We start from the raw sequence: 20363 nt of genomic DNA on the forward strand, positions 1-20363 counted from the left end.
AGCAGGGTAGAAACCTACTCTGTGTACTGATGCTTTAATTTTGAGCCCCTGGTGGTGAAGCAAGTTAAACCACTGAGCTGCTGAACTTGCTGACCAAAAAGGTCGGTGATTTGAATCCGGGGAGCAGGGTGAGCTCCCACTGTTAGCCCCAGCTTCTGCCAACTTAGCAGTTCAAAAACATGCAAATGTGAGTAGATCAATAGGAACTGTCCTGGTGGGAAGGTAACGGCGCTCCATGCAGTCATGCCAACCACATGACCTTGGAGGTGTGTATGGACAATGCCAGCTCTTTGGCTTAGAAATGGAGATAAGCACCACCACCCTGAGTTGGACTCGACTAGACTTAATGTCAAGGGGAAACCTTTATTTTCTACTTTATTAATAATACAGCTTCATTAGTGTATGTAACTGGCTTCAAGTCATTGGTCAACCAATGGTGACCTCATGATTTTCGTAGGGTTCTCTTCGGCATGGAATAACCGGAGGTAGTTTTCTCTTGCCTTCTTCTTAAATATGGCCATGAGTACATGGCATTTCGTAATAGGCCCTATGCAATCATAACCAGGTCTGACCCTTGCTTTTCTTCCAAGAATGAAGAAGATCTAGTACTTTCAAGGTGTCGAACCCATCATAGCTTAATTAGTACCTGTACATAATTGCTCTTGCTCCATTTCTAACCTGCTTCTAGTTAACAAACCCTATCCATTCGCTGTTAACCCCCACCAAGCAATTTGTGAAGTTTATTACTGATAGGAAGATGCTGAAATGTAATGAAACTCTCGACTGCTTAAACTGTAAACATAGCATTTTATTTAGGTAAAAATATATTTAACTCATTTGAAAATTAACAAACATATGAAATCATACGGGATGGAACAGCAATAAGGGATTCTCTTTTGGCTTTTAGGTTGAATTGTAGCATATAGGGCATTGCCCCAAACCAGAAACACATTGATCAGCCATGTACAGGTTACAGAAGTATCAAAAGCTGTTGACAACCCAAATACAATTTATCTTCATAAAGTGCAATAGGAAAACACAGAAAGGACTCCATCATTATGCTTTTCTAAAAAAACCCTGTGCTATATTTCAGAATAATGCTGAGCTTCTCATAGAGAAGCTACAACAACAATCAGGCACAGACAGTTTTTGATTCAAGTTAGGGGTAATGTTCAAGATAAACAAGCTGCCTTGTCGATTAGCCATTGGTCTGGGTGGTATTATAATGGGCAGAACACCAGAGGAAGCAATGGATATAAAGCCAGAGATAGAAAGATACTTTACATATTTATTAGTAAGTGTCAATATTATTTGAAAACCACAAGAAGCTCTGCCCATAAGTGAAAAACACTTATGGGCAGTTTTCATTATTCATGCAATCTTTGCATTTCTAAAATCCTGACAAGTTGTGTTCCTTCAGAGTTTTCCAGTCCAGAATGGATCATTCCTTTTACTGGCAACTTGTATTGATTCACAGTCACTTGGCACACCTCTTGGGAAAGTTACTTATTGGGACTACAGCTCACAGAGTTCCTTAGCCAGCGTGTAACATTTTCCCAGCTTTGCACCAGACCTTTTTATTTTCATACCAAATGTGAAAATTATTAGAATTGGATGCTTTACACACCAAAAACACCCAGGTCTTTTGTGAATTACAAGGAGCAGCTGTTTACCTATACAGTAGACCAGCACGGGCAAACTTTGGCTCTCCAAGTGTTCTGGACTTCAACTTCTACAATTCCTAACAATCTACTGCAGTGCTTCTCAACCTGTGGGTCCCCAGGTGTTTTGGCCTACAATTCCCAGAAATCCCAGCCAGTTTACCAGCTGTTAGGATTTCTGGGAGTTGAAGGCCAAAACTTCTAGGGACCCACAGGCTGAGAATCACTGATCTACTGGCTGTTAGGAATTGTGGGAGTTGAAGTCTAAAACACCCGGAGGGCCAAAGTTTAGCCAAGCCTGCAGGAGATGCACCCAGGAGTATGTAACAATTCAAAACATGCTTCCTTGGTCACTCACTGGCAGTAAGCTAACATATATATTTGTAGCTGTATCAGCTTTTTCCCTTTTAATGGCTCTGATTTTATTCAGCACTTCACAAACAGAGAACTGATGTCACTACATTTCCTAAAATGACTTGCTCTTCCTCTACAGCAATGGTTCTCAACTTGTGGGTCCCCGGGTGTTTTGACCTACAACTCCCAGAAATCCCAGCCAGTTTACCAGCTGTTAGAATTTTTGGGAGTTGAAGGCCAAAACATCTGGTGACCTACAGGTTGAGAACCACTGTACTACAGTCACTGATATTCTCCCAAAAGCTGAAATTCATCAACTAAGAAATTGTAATAGCCCAAAACATAGACCCAAATGTCAGTTTGCAGGCAAAATGTAGCGAAGAGGAGTCTACAAGTCTCAGACTTTGGGGTTTGCATCTGAAGTCTTGTGGGAGCATTTATATTTCACAAACAAAGGGATTTCACTTGGTCAGACGCTGCATATATTAAGTAGTGGCTTGAACCAGACATATTAAGTCATTGCAATGCCACATTTTCCAAATAAAGTGCAGGGAGAGCTATGACAATATTTCAGCAGCAGACAAACATGATTCTTCTTCTTCAAGTAGTACATTGTTCCTCCGCCTGGACAGAGACATTATGGACCTTAATGCCAACAGACCAATTTGGACAAGGAGGCGCAAAGCAAGGAAGGCAAAGGGGACGATGATCTGAGTGACATGGAAAATAGTTGTACTCAGTTCGCTCACAATGCATGTGAGGAAGAAGACAGAGAGGCTCACACAGGGGTAGAGCGCCAGCTTGGCAAACATGAAGGCGTGCTCCTTGCCGCCATACCTGGCAAAAGGGTGCAGCGTTTCCCTTTGGTAGAATAAAGCAGCAATCCATATGCCAAACTGAAAGATGCTGGCGAAAAAGATGGTGACGCAGCTGATCTGGATGGCTTCGATTTCGTTGTGGGACTTCTCTGCAAATTCACTGGTCATCTGATAGGCAAGAGGCAGCCCTCCAATAAATGCCAAGGAAAAGGTATTGAGGAGGCCCATCAGTCGAGTTGCTTTCATGACATGAAGAAAGAGGGAATGGTGGACGAACCAGAGAAGGCCGATCGTGACGAAAGAGCCGAAGTAGGCCAGGAAAGCCGGGCCAAATTCATTCAAAGCATTTATGAGGTGACCATGGTATTTCTCTCTAACCTCTTTGGCATCAGGAACATTATCTTCACTGTTGAGGGGAAACACATTTTTTAAAAACTAAACTTAGCATATACTTCAAAAAGATAATCTATGAATTTCAGCATGTTACAATAAAAACTTCTTATGAACACTAAATAAAGGAGGAAACCCCAAAACGCAAAGGTAACGAATCACTTAAAAGCTCCCATTAAGAAAAAGGGTGAAAAACAATAAGGAATAAAAATGGAAAACATTTAGCAATTTTGAATCCTTTGGGAGTTGGAAATTAAACAAACTGAGTTAATTTCCAGCTCCCAAAGGATTCAGAATTGCTGAATGTTTTCCATCAAATATATAATATCCAATTTGGTTTGGTGAAAAACGATCCCGTGTTGTTGAAGGCTTTCATGGCCAACATCACTGGGCGGCTGTGAGTTTTCCAGGCTGTACGTAGTAGGACGTCAGGAGAGAATGCTTCTGGAACATGGCCATACAGCCCAGAAAACTCTCAGTAACCCATACATGATCTTGTTTGGACCATTAAATATACAGCTAATTTGGTTAGTTACAAATGGTATCACATTTTTAAAATCTAACTTTTGTTGTAAACTATGCTACAAGATTCTTCAACTCTACAAAACAACTAAATTACAAGGAGTCCCATTGGTTTTGCCAGTTCTTGAGCAGGCAAAACACAATAAGGACAGAAGAAACTACCGACATTAGCAAAGACAACGATTTTGTCTCTTCTAGTGCCCCATAATCTAAATCAGATATGATATAAAAAGAACTGAGAAAATGGAACCAAGACTAGAGTTTGCAATGATGTGATCTATTACAAATCCATACAGAAAAGTCTCCCTATTACATAGCTATTAGAAATAATTTTGAAGGAGTAAATACATGAAAACTTTGTCTGACACATGGATGCACTGCTGTAAAAGTCCAGCTAGGCTTGTAAACCCCAATGATATGGGGGTCCTACTATACAGCCTATGATCTACACAGAGTGCACATTCAGCTTCCTAAGAAGTCCAGCTTTCATTGTAAAAGAACATTTATAGCTATCAGTGCAGTGACAATGTGTCTATCAATGGGGAGAAAACAGGGCAGCTGAGTCACATTTCCATGGCACTGGAACATAGTTAGAATGCTCCACTGAAAGACTAGCAAAACCAAAATAAATTCTACAAATTGTTTGAAAAGTGGCAGTATATAAATAGTGGCAGTATACAAATAGTAAGAAGTGTAATTCATTATAGATTGCTCTAAATATATATGGGTCTCAGAATTCAACTTTTACTTCGAAACGGATCGGGATTCCTATGGACAAAATGTTAAGCTTCTCAGAATGCAATCCACACAGCTTCAGCCATAATCTACCAATACAAATGAAGAGTAGAAATTATATTATCTGGTTGCAATAAGAATAAATATTTGTCATAGTTTGGCAAATAGTTATTCAATTGCGCAAAACACTGGTTAGGTCGTGAGAGAAAGAAAAGGGAATTCCAGATCATGGTCACAAAACATTTCTCCACAGACTCTTTTCTGCTCTTAATGGTTTATTCTCATGGGAAAAATATTTAAGATGAAGGCTACTGAAAACTTACCATATATCCAGAATTAACAGGGTTGCGACAATAGCGTAAACCCCATCACTGAATGCTTCTACTCGTTCCTTACTGAGGGGTTCGGTAAGATAAACAGTAAAAGACTCTAGTGGGACCTCCTCTTCATGACCTGAATGCCACAATTATCACATGTAAGAGAAGTATAATAATAATAATAATAATTTTTATTGATTAGCCCTTAGGCCTTATCACAATATCAAACAAAACAACAAGGCTTGATAAGACTTTATTACACTATATATAGTAAATGAAAATAAGACACTTAAAAATACAGCAAATAAATATGATAAACTGAATATATATGTATTCAGTATGATAAAGCTATTATTGTTTTTGTATCATCCTCCAAAAAGAAGAGGGGGGAGGGGCAAGAGGGAGACAGAACAAAAGAGAGAGTAAAAATATCTGAATTATTGCACCAGGTCACTCCTGTCATACTCAAAGCTTATTGAAGAAGGTTTGAACTGTACATGTTTAAGAAGAGAGATTTAAAGCCTGTGTTGTTACAGAAATCTTGAGGTATCTTGAAAGCTTATTTTGGAAGCTCTAGGGAAAAGGCTGAGTACAAATAAAGTGATGGCTAAATATCAGGTTTCCTCAGTTAGGAGAAGAATGACAAAAAACTATTTGTGTCAGAGTATTAGTGATTCAGTTGAGGTTATGTTTCTTAAAAATGCATCAATACTCAGAAAGAGTACTGTTTATTCTGTTTTTGGAAATTCTTGTTTATTGGGAGGGAAAAACACATGTCTGGTGCTGTGCTATCGGACCCAAGCTGCTTTAAATGACTTTAGCGCTGACGTGTGTTAACTTTCAATTGCGAACACACTAACTGTTATCAGTTATTAGTCCACACCTCTTACATTCCAGAATGACCTATGACATACGACACACAAGCTGCATCCATTTGTTTTATGATTTATGACTTCTTTAGGAATGCCACTCCCTCCATGATTCAGTTAACTCTTTCCACACAGGAATACATTATACTGGGCACATAGCTACTGCATTTTAAACATACATACATACTTTGAAATCTACATTATAAATTGCAAACAGCTTCAACAGGGGGAACTCGATGGCTTATAACCAGCAACAATTTGATGCCAACACATACAAACAAAAGCAATATAACATAAATTAAGCATTAGTTAAAACATTAAATTATAAAATATCAATTTAAAACATTATTAACAACAATATAGCCACAGAGAGAGAGAGAGAGCAAGAGCAAGTTCCTCCTACTAAGGTCTGGCACCTTGCTGAAGGCGCTGGAAACTCCACAGACTGTCACTGCATAAGTTCTCAGAATGGAAGTAAGAGTAGTAGTATCGGCTTGAAATGGCCTGTCCAAGCCTGGATCTCACTGGGACCAACTACAGACATGGCTTGCTTCCAAGATTCGCTAATGGTAACAACCTTAAACTTGGCTCCTTATCCCTGGGCAAATGGGTGAGCCAACACTACTTCAAACCAGAAAGGGTTTCCTTAAGCTCTATCCGTGTAAAACTAACAGAAAAATGGCTATTCTCAAGCTGTGGATGAGACAGCCTAACAAAATGAGCTGAGACCTATACAGTTCCATCAGAAGTGCCCTTTTGGTCAAGTCTTTATTCTGGAACTCTTATTGACCAGGTGGCAGACCGCTTTTAAGAGAACAGTAAGAAGGAGGAAAAGAAATACTTCTACTTTGAAATGCCCTGAACTTTTCATGCCTTGATAGTATTTTTACTTTGCCTCCAACCCACTAAGGAAAAGATCCTGTGCAAATAGGAGAGAATGGGCAGCAAAGTGCACACCACTGCATTGGCTGGGACTAGCTGCTATATTATCCCTTTTCCACTCAAAAAAGGTTCTTCGGTGATCATCCCAGAGGATAAGGATTGATGAAGAAGAAGATGTAGTTGAAGAAGGAGGTGAGGAAGAACGAAGAGAGGAGAAGTAGGAAGAAGAAGGCAACCACAACATCAACAACAAAAACAATGTTATTTTATATCAAGCTTTTCCACAAGTCTGGGACTAAGACTATAATATTCAGTAGGCCCTCCAACTTTTTTCAGGAGTTAGTGGTGCACAGCTCCCAGGAAAGTGGGGAAATGTGATTTTTTTTTAAAAAAAAATAACTTTTTTTTTAACAGAGAGAACATCTCTTTAGTTATCTCTAAGATGACTCCATAGTCAACCTCTGCTGGAAATTTACTTCAGACTAGCCCTGCAGGACCTAGATCTTCCTAAGGAGAACATATTAATAAAATCTACAAATAACCAAATCCACAAAAGCTAAACCTGCAAACATGGAAGGCTGCCTGGAGTTAAAAGCATACAAGATTACTGTAAAGTAGCTTGGCTTGACTAGGAATTACTATCTGAAATGACTTTCATTCCATTCATAAAACCTATTGTCAAGGATCGTCCAGTTTTATAACCTCTGAACGACTGGCAGTTTTAGAAGTTTTATGTATATATATAAAAAGCACAAGAACACTCACCGAGAAATTTTCTTTTAAACCATTTCACTAGGTGGCTGACATGAGGGAAAAAAATTACGAGCCCAAGAAACATGTAAGACTGCAAGAAAATAAGAACTTGTTTACTGCACAGGAATCTTCATACTTGTTTTTTCCAAGAAAATATTTGCAAAATATGAGTGTATATTACTTTTCTGATAAACCATATTCTGGATGAGTCCCAGCTCATTGGATTTAACGGAACTATTCACTGTTAAATGGCTCCCGTGGAAAAAACAGCTCTGAAACCTTTCAGTTAATTCTATGCCATGAATAGTTCATACCAAGAACAGTTATTTTATCATTTGCATGTATATTTTTAAGCAACACTGGTCTCTCAGCAGATTAGTTTCCTATGATGCATAAAACATATAACAATAACACTGCTTTATTGATAACCCACCCCATCTCCCCAAGGGGACTCAGGGCAGTAAACATTCAATGCCAGTAGTAACATACAACATTGTCAGACTCACCAACACAGTACTACTCTTCCAATGCAATTCATAGAATAAGGGTGGCTATCATAAATTCAATATCTGGCAGCACTCATCCCCATTCTGGAGAGCCATGATTCAAATCATCATCGAAAAAATCCAGGTTTTGTACTACAACTCCCAGAATTGCCAGACAGTGTGCCCTTGACTCTTTTAAACACAGATGAAATAATGGCTTTGAAAGACACTAGGTACTCTCACTTGTTGCATAAAGCAAAGACTCTGTCAAATTGGAATGTTGCAATGGTGTTTGTCAAGTTAACTGAAGGTGTATATAAATTGTAGCATTAATACAGTTTGACACCACTTTAACTGTCATGCCTCAATGGTATGGAATCACAGGAATTATAGTTTTGAGAAAAATATTTAGCCTTCTTTGTCAAAGTGTTCTGTTTCCTGACCAAACTACAAATGCTAGGATTCCATAGCACTGAGCCATGGAAATTAAAGTAGTATCAAACTGCATTAATATTACAGTGTAGAAGCCATCTGAGATTCCCATAAGAAGATTCAATACCCAGCCAAAGAAATGTTGAATAAAAATTACAATTAAAAATACGCAGCCAAATAAAATATGACCATGTTGTTTGCTTTCTTGGAATACATAATGCTCCCGAGAGCTTTGTTAAGTCCTGAGAGCCTCACCAAGACCCAGAAAGAAAGTCCAGTAACATCCTCTTGCCTGGTTTCTCTACATCAGGTCTGCACAATCTGTGGCCCTCCAGGTTTTTTGGACTTCAGCTCCCAGGATCTCTGACCATTGCATAAACTGGCTAGGGCGTCTGGGAGTTGGGAGTCCCAAACACCGCCACAGGTTGTGAAGGCCTCCTCTACAAACTGACAGAGAAAGCCAAAGGCATTCAACCTGGCAAGGTTCACTTTTTACTCTTTTGTGACAAACCATCTGAGAATCACTGCTGTGATTGAAGAAGAACAACTTACCAATGGGATGAAGAAAAATGAGAAGATGGCTGCGAAAAAACTCAGTGTTGGTCCTCTCAGTATAATCTTCAAGATGTGGAATTTATAAAATTCTTGGTTGTCGGATTCTTGTATTTCAGGATTAAGTAAATATGGACGGCGGAAACCATACACAACGATGACGGCCTACAGAGTGAAGAAAACTGTACATTAGTCTGTTGCTTAGAAGTAACAACAAACTATGGTTTGGTGTTAAGTGAAAACGAGGCTTGAACTTTCAAATTGTCCACATGCTTGTGGATTTCAATAACTTCTCTGTGCATGTGGACAATTTCAACAGAAAAGAGGAAACAATGAAATGAACAAAATCTGGCAAACAGTATTTTTTAAAAAAAATCTAAAATCAGGACAGTAAATAAAGAACAACACTCAGAAAACTAGGGAATTCAAGATAGGAAACAATTAGAGCCAGCTAATCAGCTCCCAAGAAAGGATTCCCAAAGACAGGAAGCAGCTAGGCTTTGCAGCTGCAAGGCCATTTAGTTCTTTCTCCCCATCCTGGACATTCCACAGATATATAAACCTCACTTGCCTAGTTTCCAACAGACCTCACAACCTCTGAGGATGCCTGCCATAGATGTGGGTGAAACATCAGGAGAGAATGCTTCTGGAACATAGCCATACGGTCTGGAAAACTCACAGCAACCCAGTGATTCCAGCCATGAAAGCCTTCGACAACACATAAGAAAAACTATTTTCTCCTTTAAGAATTTGAAACAAATAGAAACTCTCAGAAGGACAGCAATGCCTATGTCTGCTGACAGCCATCACCATCTGTTGATTTACATCTATGGTTTCTTTCTTCCTAGTGTTACATAGCCCTATTTTAATCACAGAAATGAAAGAAAACTATACCTGGATAGCGCCGATTATAACTGCACAGCTACTAAACAAGAAAATGCCAAATGGTACGTCCGGAAAGAAGGCCATTAAGGAGAACTGTAAGACAAGTAAAATGTTAGTTCAGTGATATGGATTATAAGACATGAAAAGAAGAAACTGAAATGTTACAGCAACTTTGGAAGAAACTGCAATTTGCTTGTGATAAGGCTAAAAATTATTGTTGAGGGACAACGGATAAATTTTGGAGTGAATTTTAGGGGAAAATATCAAAGTAGGACTAAAATTGTTTATTATTATGAAAAGTGATATATATCATAATGTGTAAAATGGAATCCTCATAGTTTTCCCCTGACATTAAGTCCAGTCATGTCCGACTCTGGGTTTTGGTGCTCATCTCCATTTCTAGACTGAATAGCTAGTGTTGTTTGTAGAGCTCTCCAAGGTCATGTGGCCGGCATGACTGCATGGAGCGCTGTTACCTTCCTGCAGAAGCAGTATCTATTGATCTACTCACATTTGCATGTTTTCGAACTACTAAGTTGGCAGAAACTGGGGCTAACAGCGGGAGCTCACCCGCTCACCGGATTCAAACTGCCAACCTTTTGGTCAGCAAATTCAGCAGCTTAGCGGTTTAACCCGCTCTGCCACTATACTCAAAACAAATTGATTTTTAAAAGGAAAAAGCTTCAGTGTCAGCTGTCTAATAATCTTATTCTTAGCAATAAAGAAACATATATGCTTTACACGTTATCCTGGCAGAGGCTGCGTGATGCCTTGAGGATATTAAGGTTTGTAACTATATGCTTAGAATTGCTATTTCAAAAGTTCATTTTCTAAGTAATCAAACAAAACAATCATTTCGACATAACAGAAGGAGAATGCTTACTTACTGTGTATGGCAAAAAAGTAATAAGCATCATACAGGCCTAAGATAGAAAAGATGGGGTTCAGTACCAAGTAGGACACTGTGCATGTTAATACAATTATATTAATGTTCTCACATTACTCTTCATAACAAAGTGAGAGGTGGGGGAGTAATTTTTTTGGATTACTGCTTTGGTGTATTTTTGAATCCACTTGTAGATACATATGCTAACATTAACGGAGATTGCATTTTGTGCTTATATTTAACCATATAAATGCTGGTTCTCATCTAGGCATTTAAAAAAGTACAGTATATACTCGAGTATAAGCCGACCCAGATATAAGCCAAAGCACCTATTTTTACCACAAAAAACCTGGGGAAAACCTATTGACTTGAGTATAAATCAAGGGTGGGAAATGCAGCAACTACTGGTAAATTTCAAAATAAAAACAGAGAAAAATAAAATTACATTAGTTGAGACATCAGTAGGTTAAATGTTTTTGAATATTTGCATAAAAACTGTAATTTAAGATCAGACTGTCCAACTCTGATTAACCATCATTCTAACCTTCTTCAATGCAAATGTCCTTATGTATCCTTCCAATAATAATAATAATAATAATAATAATAATAATAATAATAGAGTAAAACAATGGAAATGTAATTATAACAATAATAGAGTAAAATAATAAATGTAATAAGAATAGAATAATAAATGTAATAATAACAGTAAAAACAGAGTAAAATAATAAATGTAATAAAATAATAATAAAGTAAAATAATAAATGTAATAAAATCAATAATAACAGAGTAAAATAATGTAACTGTATTATTAATAATAAATAGAGTAAAATATTAAATGTCATAAAATAATAACAATAACAGAGTAAAATAATAAATAACCTTGACTCGAGTACAAGCTGAGGGGGGCTTTTTCATCCTAAAAAATGGCTGAAAAACTCAGCTCATACTCGGGTATATACAGTAAGTTGCCTAATTTCTGCATGGGTTTTAATTCTTTATTAATTGTATATACTGCTTTCAAAGTCTTCAATTTCTAACATCCTAATCTAGCTAATCCCTGCTTATGTATTTGACTGGCCAATACACATTTCAGTGCTTCAAATATTAGCCCTGTTTTGGGACATATCTGACCAGCTGATTCTAGAAATTAGTTTCACCATGCAGGTAGTTACATAAGAAGCCCTGGAACCGGTTTTGGCCCAGATGGTGATTCTACAAACCACAGGGCATTGATGCACAGGAAGGGCTTTCTTTCACATACTTTTGTGGGAGTTTGTGTTTGTCCGCCGCAGTTTGAAGCAAGCTTTGAACTGTATTAAACTGTCAGTGTAAATGAGGTCTTACAGCACTTTAATTTCATTTTAATCATTATGGCTGTACATACAGAATCCCGGAGTTAATTCTCAGCTCTGTGGTTGAGAATTCTAAATGCCAAAGACTGCAAATCCCAGCATTCAATTGAAGCTCTTACTAATGCTCATTGCTGGGAATATTATGTTGCAGTATTGTTGATATTTCTGACATATATTTGAACAAAGCTTGCTTTCACTTACCAAGTTGAGAAGGGCAAGTACGTCATCTATGAGTTCAATAACTTGAAAGAGTCTGAGTGAGAGGGAGAAAGAAAGAGAAAGCCCCAATAATTGTCTAGTAAAGCAAACACAAAATGTTTTCACTTCACTGAATATGCAATCTCTAAGTCTGACAAATGGCCCTTTTAGAAGGTTTACAGTTTCATAATTTGATTTCAAACATATTTCTACTTAGCAGCTGAATTTTAGAACTTTCTTTTCTGAAATGTCACCATTGCTAAAGGCTGGAGTGCTTTTGGAAGCATATGGTACTGGACTTATTAACAGGCCTGGGCCCGAATCAGGTTGAACGAAAATGATATGTAATATTCAGTGGTCTGTTTCATATAATCTCCAAAAACAGAATGGGGAGGAGGGAGCTGAAAAGTCTCACAAAACGGATTAAGAGAGACAGATTTTATTTACTACTGGAGAGGGAAGAGTTATGTCTGCAATATACCTGAGGCAGGGGTTGTCGTGGGGCTCCTGGGAGAAGATGGGATTATGGAAGTGGCAGCATCCGTCCATTTCTTTTAGTAAAGTTTCCTAGGCTTCTCTTCCAGAGAGGGCCTTGCTGGGAACTTGCTTTCTCAGCAGCACTTGCATGGGTCGGGCACTGAAAATTGTCTGAGTTCCTCTCAGAGCATGGTGGGAGTTGAGGTTTTTCTCTGTTTCTTAGCTAATAAAAAAACTGGTGGTGTCCATGCTTTGATTGGCTGAGAATGGACACAACCAGCGACTACAATTCCCAGAACCCTTGCTTGTGGTTTGTCTTATTTTTTTAAAAAAATGTTATGGTTAAAACTTAAAATAATTCTAAAAAATCAGTAGATTGGTAAATTGTTTTGAAATGTGGCAGTCCTGCATTTGTAAATGGAATCTACAACTGAGGTAGGTTTCATGCAGATAGGCCTTAAAATGACTGAGTATTGAGCCTTTAACGTTTCTCATTGTAGCCATTCTTTGCAGAATGAAAAAGGCAACAACCCTCCTGATTCGAGTAACTTTCCAGTAAACAGAATGAGGGGTTAGCTGACAGTGGGCCCTGAAATGGCATGTGTTTTAGCTGAATTGGACATCTACTTATTAGACTTTAGGTCTTCATGTGTTCTTTTGTGAACTAACTACCAATTTTTTTGTAAAGGCAATTAAAGACCTGAAAATCTTCCTTAGACCTTCTGTCAAATAACAATCTGTAATCTATGTTATGCCATGCCTTCCTTCTCGTTAACCTGGGAGCTACATTTTGCAAAGAAGTTGGCATGCTTATCTTTTAAAAACCACCTTTTCAACTCAGCAGCATACCTGACATGAGCGGCCCAGGCGACTGTCACTATTAAAAAAGTCATCAGATACACAGCAATTTTGGTGGCTAGGAGCTGTTGGACACTTTCATCGAGTTCCTGAAAGAAAACAAAGCAGATATCAAACTTCTGCCACTGACCAAAAGCACTACTGAAACATCCAATTACTTTTTCTACCAAGAAGAAAAAGGGGAAATGACACAGCAAAGTCATTTTCCTTATGATAGGAGCTTCCACGTTGTAAAATAAATGAATTATCATCCCTTTGGTTTTCTCAAGATTTAAAAGCTAGACAGCTTATGAGATAAAAAAGACATCTGAATAGGGAAATATTCAGCCCATGAACTCATGGTACCAGCTGAACATTTGTTACACAGAATCCAAATACACCAAAATCCAAAATCCACGTGGGTGACTGAGAGAGCAATATCTTTGCTTTCTGATGCTTCTGTGTACACAAAGTTTAAATATAATACAAATTACCTTCAAGCTCTGAGTATAAAGTATACAGTATATGGAATATGAATGAATGTCATGTTTAGAATTATGAGTCTCCTTTACGAGAGAAAAGGTGGGATATAAATATACAGTAATAATAATCTCCAAGAAATTTCATATCTATATACCTTAAGTACCGCATCTCGGCCTACGAGCCCACGAGGACCTTGAGATCATCCGGAGAGGCCCTTCTCTCGGTCCCGCCTGCCTCACAGGCACGCCTGGCGGGGACTAGAGAGCGGGCCTTCTCGGTGGTGGCCCCCCGGCTGTGGAACTCCCTCCCTGCTGAAATTAGACAGGCGCCTTCCCTCATGGCCTTCCGCAAGGGCCTGAAAACCTGGCTCTTCGGAAAGGCCTTCAATTAAGTGCTATGTTTTGGAATGACCACCGGAATGGACTAAGACTACGAGATGGATTATGACCCAAACAAGACGAAGCGGATTTTTAGTCTAATTAGATGTGTGTTAGTAAGATGTGTGTTATGGTCCTGAATTCACTGTAACTGTTGTCTTTATGTTCTTTGTTCTGTACACCGCCACGAGTCGCCTTCGGGCTGAGAGTGGCGGTTAACAAGTGCAAATAATAAATAAATAAATAATAAATAATAAGGTCTGTGGCCAGGTGTGACTGCTGCCATTTGAGGACAAAGAGAGAGAGAAGGAGAGGGAGAGAAGGAAGGAAGGAAGGAAGGAAGGAAGGAAGGAAGGAGGGAAGGAGGGAAGGAAAGAAGGAAGGGAGGGAGGGAGGAGGGAGGCCAGCGCAGTTCTCGTGGCTTCCCCAGCACCGTTGGAGGAGAGCGAGAAAGAGAAGGAGAGTCCCCCAAAGTTATTATTATTATTATCATTATCATTATTAGCTCCCACTGCCAAACAGAAGAATTGTAATGGGAAAGCAGTCCTTTGTAAGATCCTGTTTAGTTTCCCAAAGTTATTGTTGTTGCTGTTGCTGTTGTTATTATTATTATTATTAAAGTCATTAGGGACCGTTTCTTGGGTCTTGCGCTTCGTTTTTTGTATATATTTTTTTCATCCACAACCCCCTTTCCTTCCTTTCTTTTTTTTAACCCAAGTGTTAACAAAATCCACAAATAATAACACAGCCCAACCAATTTTTTTTCTTGGTGTCTTTTTTAGGCATGTTCTTGTGGTTATTTGGGGTGCTGATTTAGAAAATTGCACTGGATAGATCACATCAGCTCTAGATTATTAAATATGGTTTTCTGTGGGCGAACAGATGTGACTACTAGAGGGCATATGTTCTGTATCAGAAACTAGAGCTGACGTGGTCTATCCAATGCAATTTTCTGAATCAGCACCCCAAAAAAACCAAACTGAATTTAAAGTTGACCAAAAATTAATTTGTAACCCTTTTGGTACCAATGTTGGAGAGTGGTTGCTGGTCAAAGTGGTCCCTGGTCAAGTGGTCACTGGTCAAAAAAGGTTGGGGACCACTGCTATATACAAATATTAGTATTAAAAAAAATCTAAAATCCATAACACTTCAGGTTCTAAGCATTTCAAATAAGGATACTCAATCTGTAGTAACTAATTTAAAAAGTTTGTTCTCCATCCTCACAGCTGCAGGTAAAACTATTCAACTAATCACATTGATTATGTGCCTCTGCTTAATCCTATTTTTCATGTAAGCACCAGGGCATGGATTTACACATTGAATCTATGATTCTCTTTACCTCCCACATCCAGCAGTCTTTTCACATAAAAAGCAAAGGACAGCTCCTATTCATGCCACTCTGTGTCTGCTTAGATGCAATGTCACTCGCTCTCCCAGCTGTTTCAAACTTAGGTGACTCCTGGCTGTTTTGTGTGATAAGACTGGCCACAGAACGTGCACTTTGTGGGAAGCCTTTCTTCACTGTATATTCTGTTTCCGAAACACATGATTCATTTCAAAAGTTTCAAGACCACAGGTCATAAGAAGGCTATTTTCTCTAAGTGTACTTTCTAATAATTAACCACTCCAATGTGAAAGTGGTCAGGTGATAAGTGGGTGATATTACATAATGTTGACTGTTATTTCTTGTTGGAACGTTTTCAGATAGGCCAGTTTCAGTTTTCAAGGAAATGGGGGGGGGGGGGGCTGAGTAGTGTTCATCATTTAGGGTGAGTCAGTGCTTAATCATCGAGGCCTTGTGCTTGTTTGTTATGAAAAAATACAGTGCTTTCTGCTGTTTCTGTTCTCAAAAGGAACATCTTCAGACCTGTACAAAATCAGCTAACCAAGTTGCAATATGGGGTATTGTTTGTAATTTGGAAGATACATGGGCAAAATAAGAGGACAGGAACTCCCACCTTTAGGTCCCTAGATGCCGTTGGACTGCAAACGCCATTCTCCACAGCCACCAAAATCAATGGTTAGGAATGATGGCAGCTATAGTCCAACATCACTGAGACACATTTCCCCATGAATTTCTCTTCCTACGGATAGATTTCTCTCTTTGTTGTCTCACGCCCATTCTTAACTATGAGTCATTTGTGAGTCGGATGTTTGTAACTTGTGGACTGCCTGTATTTCAATAGTTCCACTCACAAAGGCCCAGACAGAAGGATAGTGGGATTTTTACAATTCGTTTTCTACATTAGATGAGTTGGGGACACAGAGCCCACACAAAGGTGGAAAAACTGCAAATTAAATTAATATTTCTTTTACCCAAGAGAGCACCTCTCCAGTGTAACCAGATGGTGACCATAGATATGTCCTGGAAGACCTACAAATGTCTAGAGGAGGATTCTTATTGTTATTGAGGCATTGAATGTTTGCCTTTTTGTTTGTTGGAATCCACCCTGAGTCCCCCAGCGGAGCTAGGGCAGAATATAAATAAACATCATCACCACCATCATCATTATTATTATCATCATCCCCAGATCCCCCCAGAATGATTCCATGGTCAACTTCTGCCAGACATTCCTCTGGAGAACCTAGAGATTCCTAGAGAGAAGATATTAATCAAATCCAGGAATAATCCAATCCACAAAAGTTAAACATGCAAATATGGAAGACTGGTGCTAGTCTCAAGCATTTCTGGAAGGCTAAAAGGCTCTCAGTACTACTGTTAGAGATGCATCTTATCAATAAGGATTTCTTATTGAGGATTTCACACCTCAATAAGAAAAAGGACGATGACATTTGAATTGCAACTTCATTGACTAAAACCAATCATGGCTAAACTCCGAACATAATATAAAACACATAGTACCTGATCTGGATGTATCTTCATATGGGCCACAGGCAAAATCTGAAATAGGAAACATACTGCTAAAGCCACATTGGGAAAAATACAAATAAATGAAGTAACAGGTAGGGAAGAGAGAGCTGAGATTTATGGGGGTGGAGGGTAGGTTGAAGGGGGGAAACCATTTCCCCCTGTTTTCCTGTTATCCCCCCCCCCCCACCCATGCCCCAGTTGTGGAAACAACCCTCGTTCATGATATGGGAAGTGGAGGAGGGGAAATAACCAGCGAAAATAGGGGAAATGGTTTTCTTCCTTCAACTCCCCCCCACCCCACAACAACTATCCTCTTTCTAGTGCCCCCCAGTGACCTCTGCCTGGATAATGGAACAGTACCAGGATGAGTTATATTCCTGACAGCCCTGGCACAACTTTAGCCATATACTACATCTTTACTGTAGATTTAAAGCCGTTTGTCACCCCTTGAACTGGAGCTCCCAGTGGCGCAATGGGTTAAACCTATGTGCCGGTAGGACTGCAGACTAAAAAGTTGGCGGTTCGAATCTGGGGACTGGGGTGAGATCCCATCTGCCAGCACCAGCTCCTCATACGGGGACATGAGAAGACTCCAACAGATGGTATAACATCTGAGTATCCCCTGGGCAAGATCCTTGCAGACAGCCACATCAAAAGTAACTTGCAGTTTCTCAAGTTTTTCCTCACAGCAAAAACAACAACAACAACAACAACAAACAAAACAAAACAAAACAAAACACCTTGAACTGCCCTAGCTGTATGCTATTGTGTGCAACTTGTGACCCGCCCTGCTAGACACAGATGGTCTTGACAAGCTGGACTTTCCCCTTGCCCACTGGGACAAACAGTTCCTACTGATAAGTTCTAGAAAAAGGGAGGGCTGAGGATACAGACCAGGATGTGAAGTTGCCTGTTTGCCCTTTAACCAATTGAGTCTGACAATGATTCAGTGTCCTCAAGGACTCCCAAGATCTTTTTCACACGAGCCTGGCGTCCCCCATTCTGTATCTTTGCATTTCATTTATTTATTTATTTATTTATTTGCAGTATTTATATTCCACCCTTCTCACCCTGCAGGGACCTCAGGGTGGATTACAGTGTACATATACATGGGAAAAATTCAATGCCATAGACACACAACATATATAGACAGACACACAGAGGCTATTTAACATCCCAGCTTTTTCTTGAGGGTATTCCGGCCACTAGGGGAGCTGTCCCTTCACCGACTATTTGTCGCACTGATGAAGCACTTCCTCATTGGGTTGTTGTAGTTTTTTCGGGCTATATAGCAATGTTCTAGAGGCATTCTCTCCTGACATTTCGCTTGCATCTATGGCAAGCATCCTCACTACCTCTGAGGATGCCTGCCATAGATGCAGGTAAAACGTCAGAAGAGAATGCCTCTAGAACATGGCCATATAGCCCGAAAAAACCTACAACAATCCAGTTTTTTTTTTTTGTCGTATCAGGAGTTGCTCCTGTTGTGAGAGAATTGACCGTCTGCAAGGACGTTGCCCAGGGAACGCCAGGATGATTTCATGTTTTTATCATCCTTGTGGGAGGCTTCTCTCATGTCCCCGCATGAGGAGCTGGAGCTGATAGAGGGAGCTCATCCGTCTCTCCCCGGATTCGAATCTGCGACCTGTCGGTCTTCAGTCCTGCCGGCACAGGGCTTTAACCCACTGCGCCACCGGGGGAATCACAACCCAGTGATTCCGGCCATGAAAGCCTTCGACAATACATACTTCCTCATTCTTTGCAAGCTTGCTGGAGATTTTTATGGCCTTGTAAATTAGTTAAATTTTGCCTCCCCACATAAGCGGTACCTAAATTTCCTACTTGACTGATGCAACTGTTTTTCCGGCTGCAAAGGTCGACAGCAAGCTACACAAATTGGTTGAAAGCTCACTCCAACCTGGGCTAGCTACGAACTCGTGACCTTTTGGTCAGTAGTGATCTTAATGCAGCTGACTCCCAGCCAGCTGCGCCACAGTCCTGGTGCTTTTTTTCCTGCCTAAGTGGCATATCTTGCATTTGACCCTGTCTTTTGCCTTCGAAGTACAACTCCCAGGACGCCACAGCTTTGAACCAGGGCAGTTCAAGTGTTCAAGAGAATTGGCCAACTGCAAGGATGTTGCCCAGGGGACGCCCTGATGTTTTTGTACCATCCTTGTTGGAGGCTTCTCTCGTCCCTGCTCTCCACAGATTCGAACCCCTGACTTGTCGGTCAGCAGTCCTGCCAGCACAAGGGTTCACCCCACATGGCCACAGGGCTTCAATAGTTTAATTGGAAGCAGAGTGCATGAATTCCACCTGTGGGAAGATTCATGCAAATAGTTCTTGGGCGCCCTCTTGTCCCAAGGCAAGCAAGGCCTCTCTCTCCTTTCAGGCAGGCCCAGGTCCAGCGGTGTAGCTGCTTCCCTGGACCCCGGGGAGCCAAGCCCCTCCAAGGGCGCCACGGAGCGGGAAGGCCTCACTCACCATGACAGTGGCGATGATGGAGAGGAGGGCGTCGCTGTAGGCCAGGAGCCGCTGAGAGGCCTGAGTCCCGCCGCCCAGCTCCGCCGCCACCAAGGCCCGCGGCCGGGAGGGAGGCGAAGGGGCAGCCATCCTCGGCCTCCTCCGCCTGAGGCCACCATGAGCTCAAAGAGGAGAAGCTGGGGGTGCGGCCTACCACGGCGGCCCCTCCTCCTTGCCTTGCCTTGCCTCGCCTTGCCTTTGGAGGAGGAGCTGTTCAGCCAGCTCTTCCTTGTGGCGTTCAGTTAATAGACTTTGACAGCTCTCTGGGGGCCCTTCCACACAGCCCTATAACCCAGAATATCAAGGCAGGAAATCCCACAATATCTGCCTTGAACTGGGATATCTGAGGGCCCTTCCACACAGCCCTATATCCCAGAATATCAAGGCAGGAAATCCCTCAATATCTGCCTTGAACTGGGATATCTGAGGGCCCTTCCACACAGCCCTATATCCCAGAATATCAAGGCAGGAAATCCCTCAATATCTGCCTTGAACTGGGATATCTGAGGGCCCTTCCACACAGCCCTATATCCCAGAATATCAAGGCAGGAAATCCCACAATATCTGCCTTGAACTGGGATATCTGAGGGCCCTGGGTTATCTGAGTCCACACTCAGATAATGTGGGATTTCCAACATTATCTGAGTGTATCTTCACTACTTCATACTTCAAGAAATAAAGCCTGACTGCTCATTGGAGGGAA

The 20363-nt window shown here is 40.5% G+C and overlaps 1 protein-coding gene across 1 annotated transcript; it reads right to left on the reverse strand.

Moving 5' to 3' along the window:
- Nucleotides 1-787: 787 nt before the first annotated feature.
- Nucleotides 788-19836, reverse strand: TMEM175 (transmembrane protein 175). Its single transcript, XM_060763707.2, has 10 exons — nt 19622-19836; nt 17129-17167; nt 13418-13515; nt 12095-12146; nt 10543-10578; nt 9665-9748; nt 8771-8935; nt 7314-7392; nt 4804-4933; nt 788-3239 (listed from the first exon to the last, which is right to left on the reverse strand). The coding sequence occupies exons 1-10, from the start codon at nt 19748-19750 to the stop codon at nt 2573-2575; spliced, it is 1479 nt and encodes a 492-aa protein (XP_060619690.2). The 5' UTR covers nt 19751-19836; the 3' UTR covers nt 788-2572.
- Between the last annotated feature and the right edge of the window lie 527 nt (nt 19837-20363).

Source organism: Anolis sagrei, chromosome 2, assembly GCF_037176765.1.
Source record: "Anolis sagrei isolate rAnoSag1 chromosome 2, rAnoSag1.mat, whole genome shotgun sequence".
Lineage (NCBI taxonomy): Eukaryota > Metazoa > Chordata > Lepidosauria > Squamata > Dactyloidae > Anolis > Anolis sagrei.

Excerpts from the sequence above, each read along its gene's own strand:
- TMEM175 (XM_060763707.2), bottom strand. The coding sequence starts at position 19,750 with ATGGCTGCCCCTTCGCCTCCCTCCCGGCCGCGGGCCTTGGTGGCGGCG. Across the intron at positions 9,749-10,542 it reads TTACTTTTTTGCCATACACA|TTCTCCTTAATGGCCTTCTT; the intron begins GTAAGTAAGCAT and ends CTTGTCTTACAG. Across the intron at positions 8,936-9,664 it reads TTATAATCGGCGCTATCCAG|GCCGTCATCGTTGTGTATGG; the intron begins GTATAGTTTTCT and ends TTCACTCTGTAG.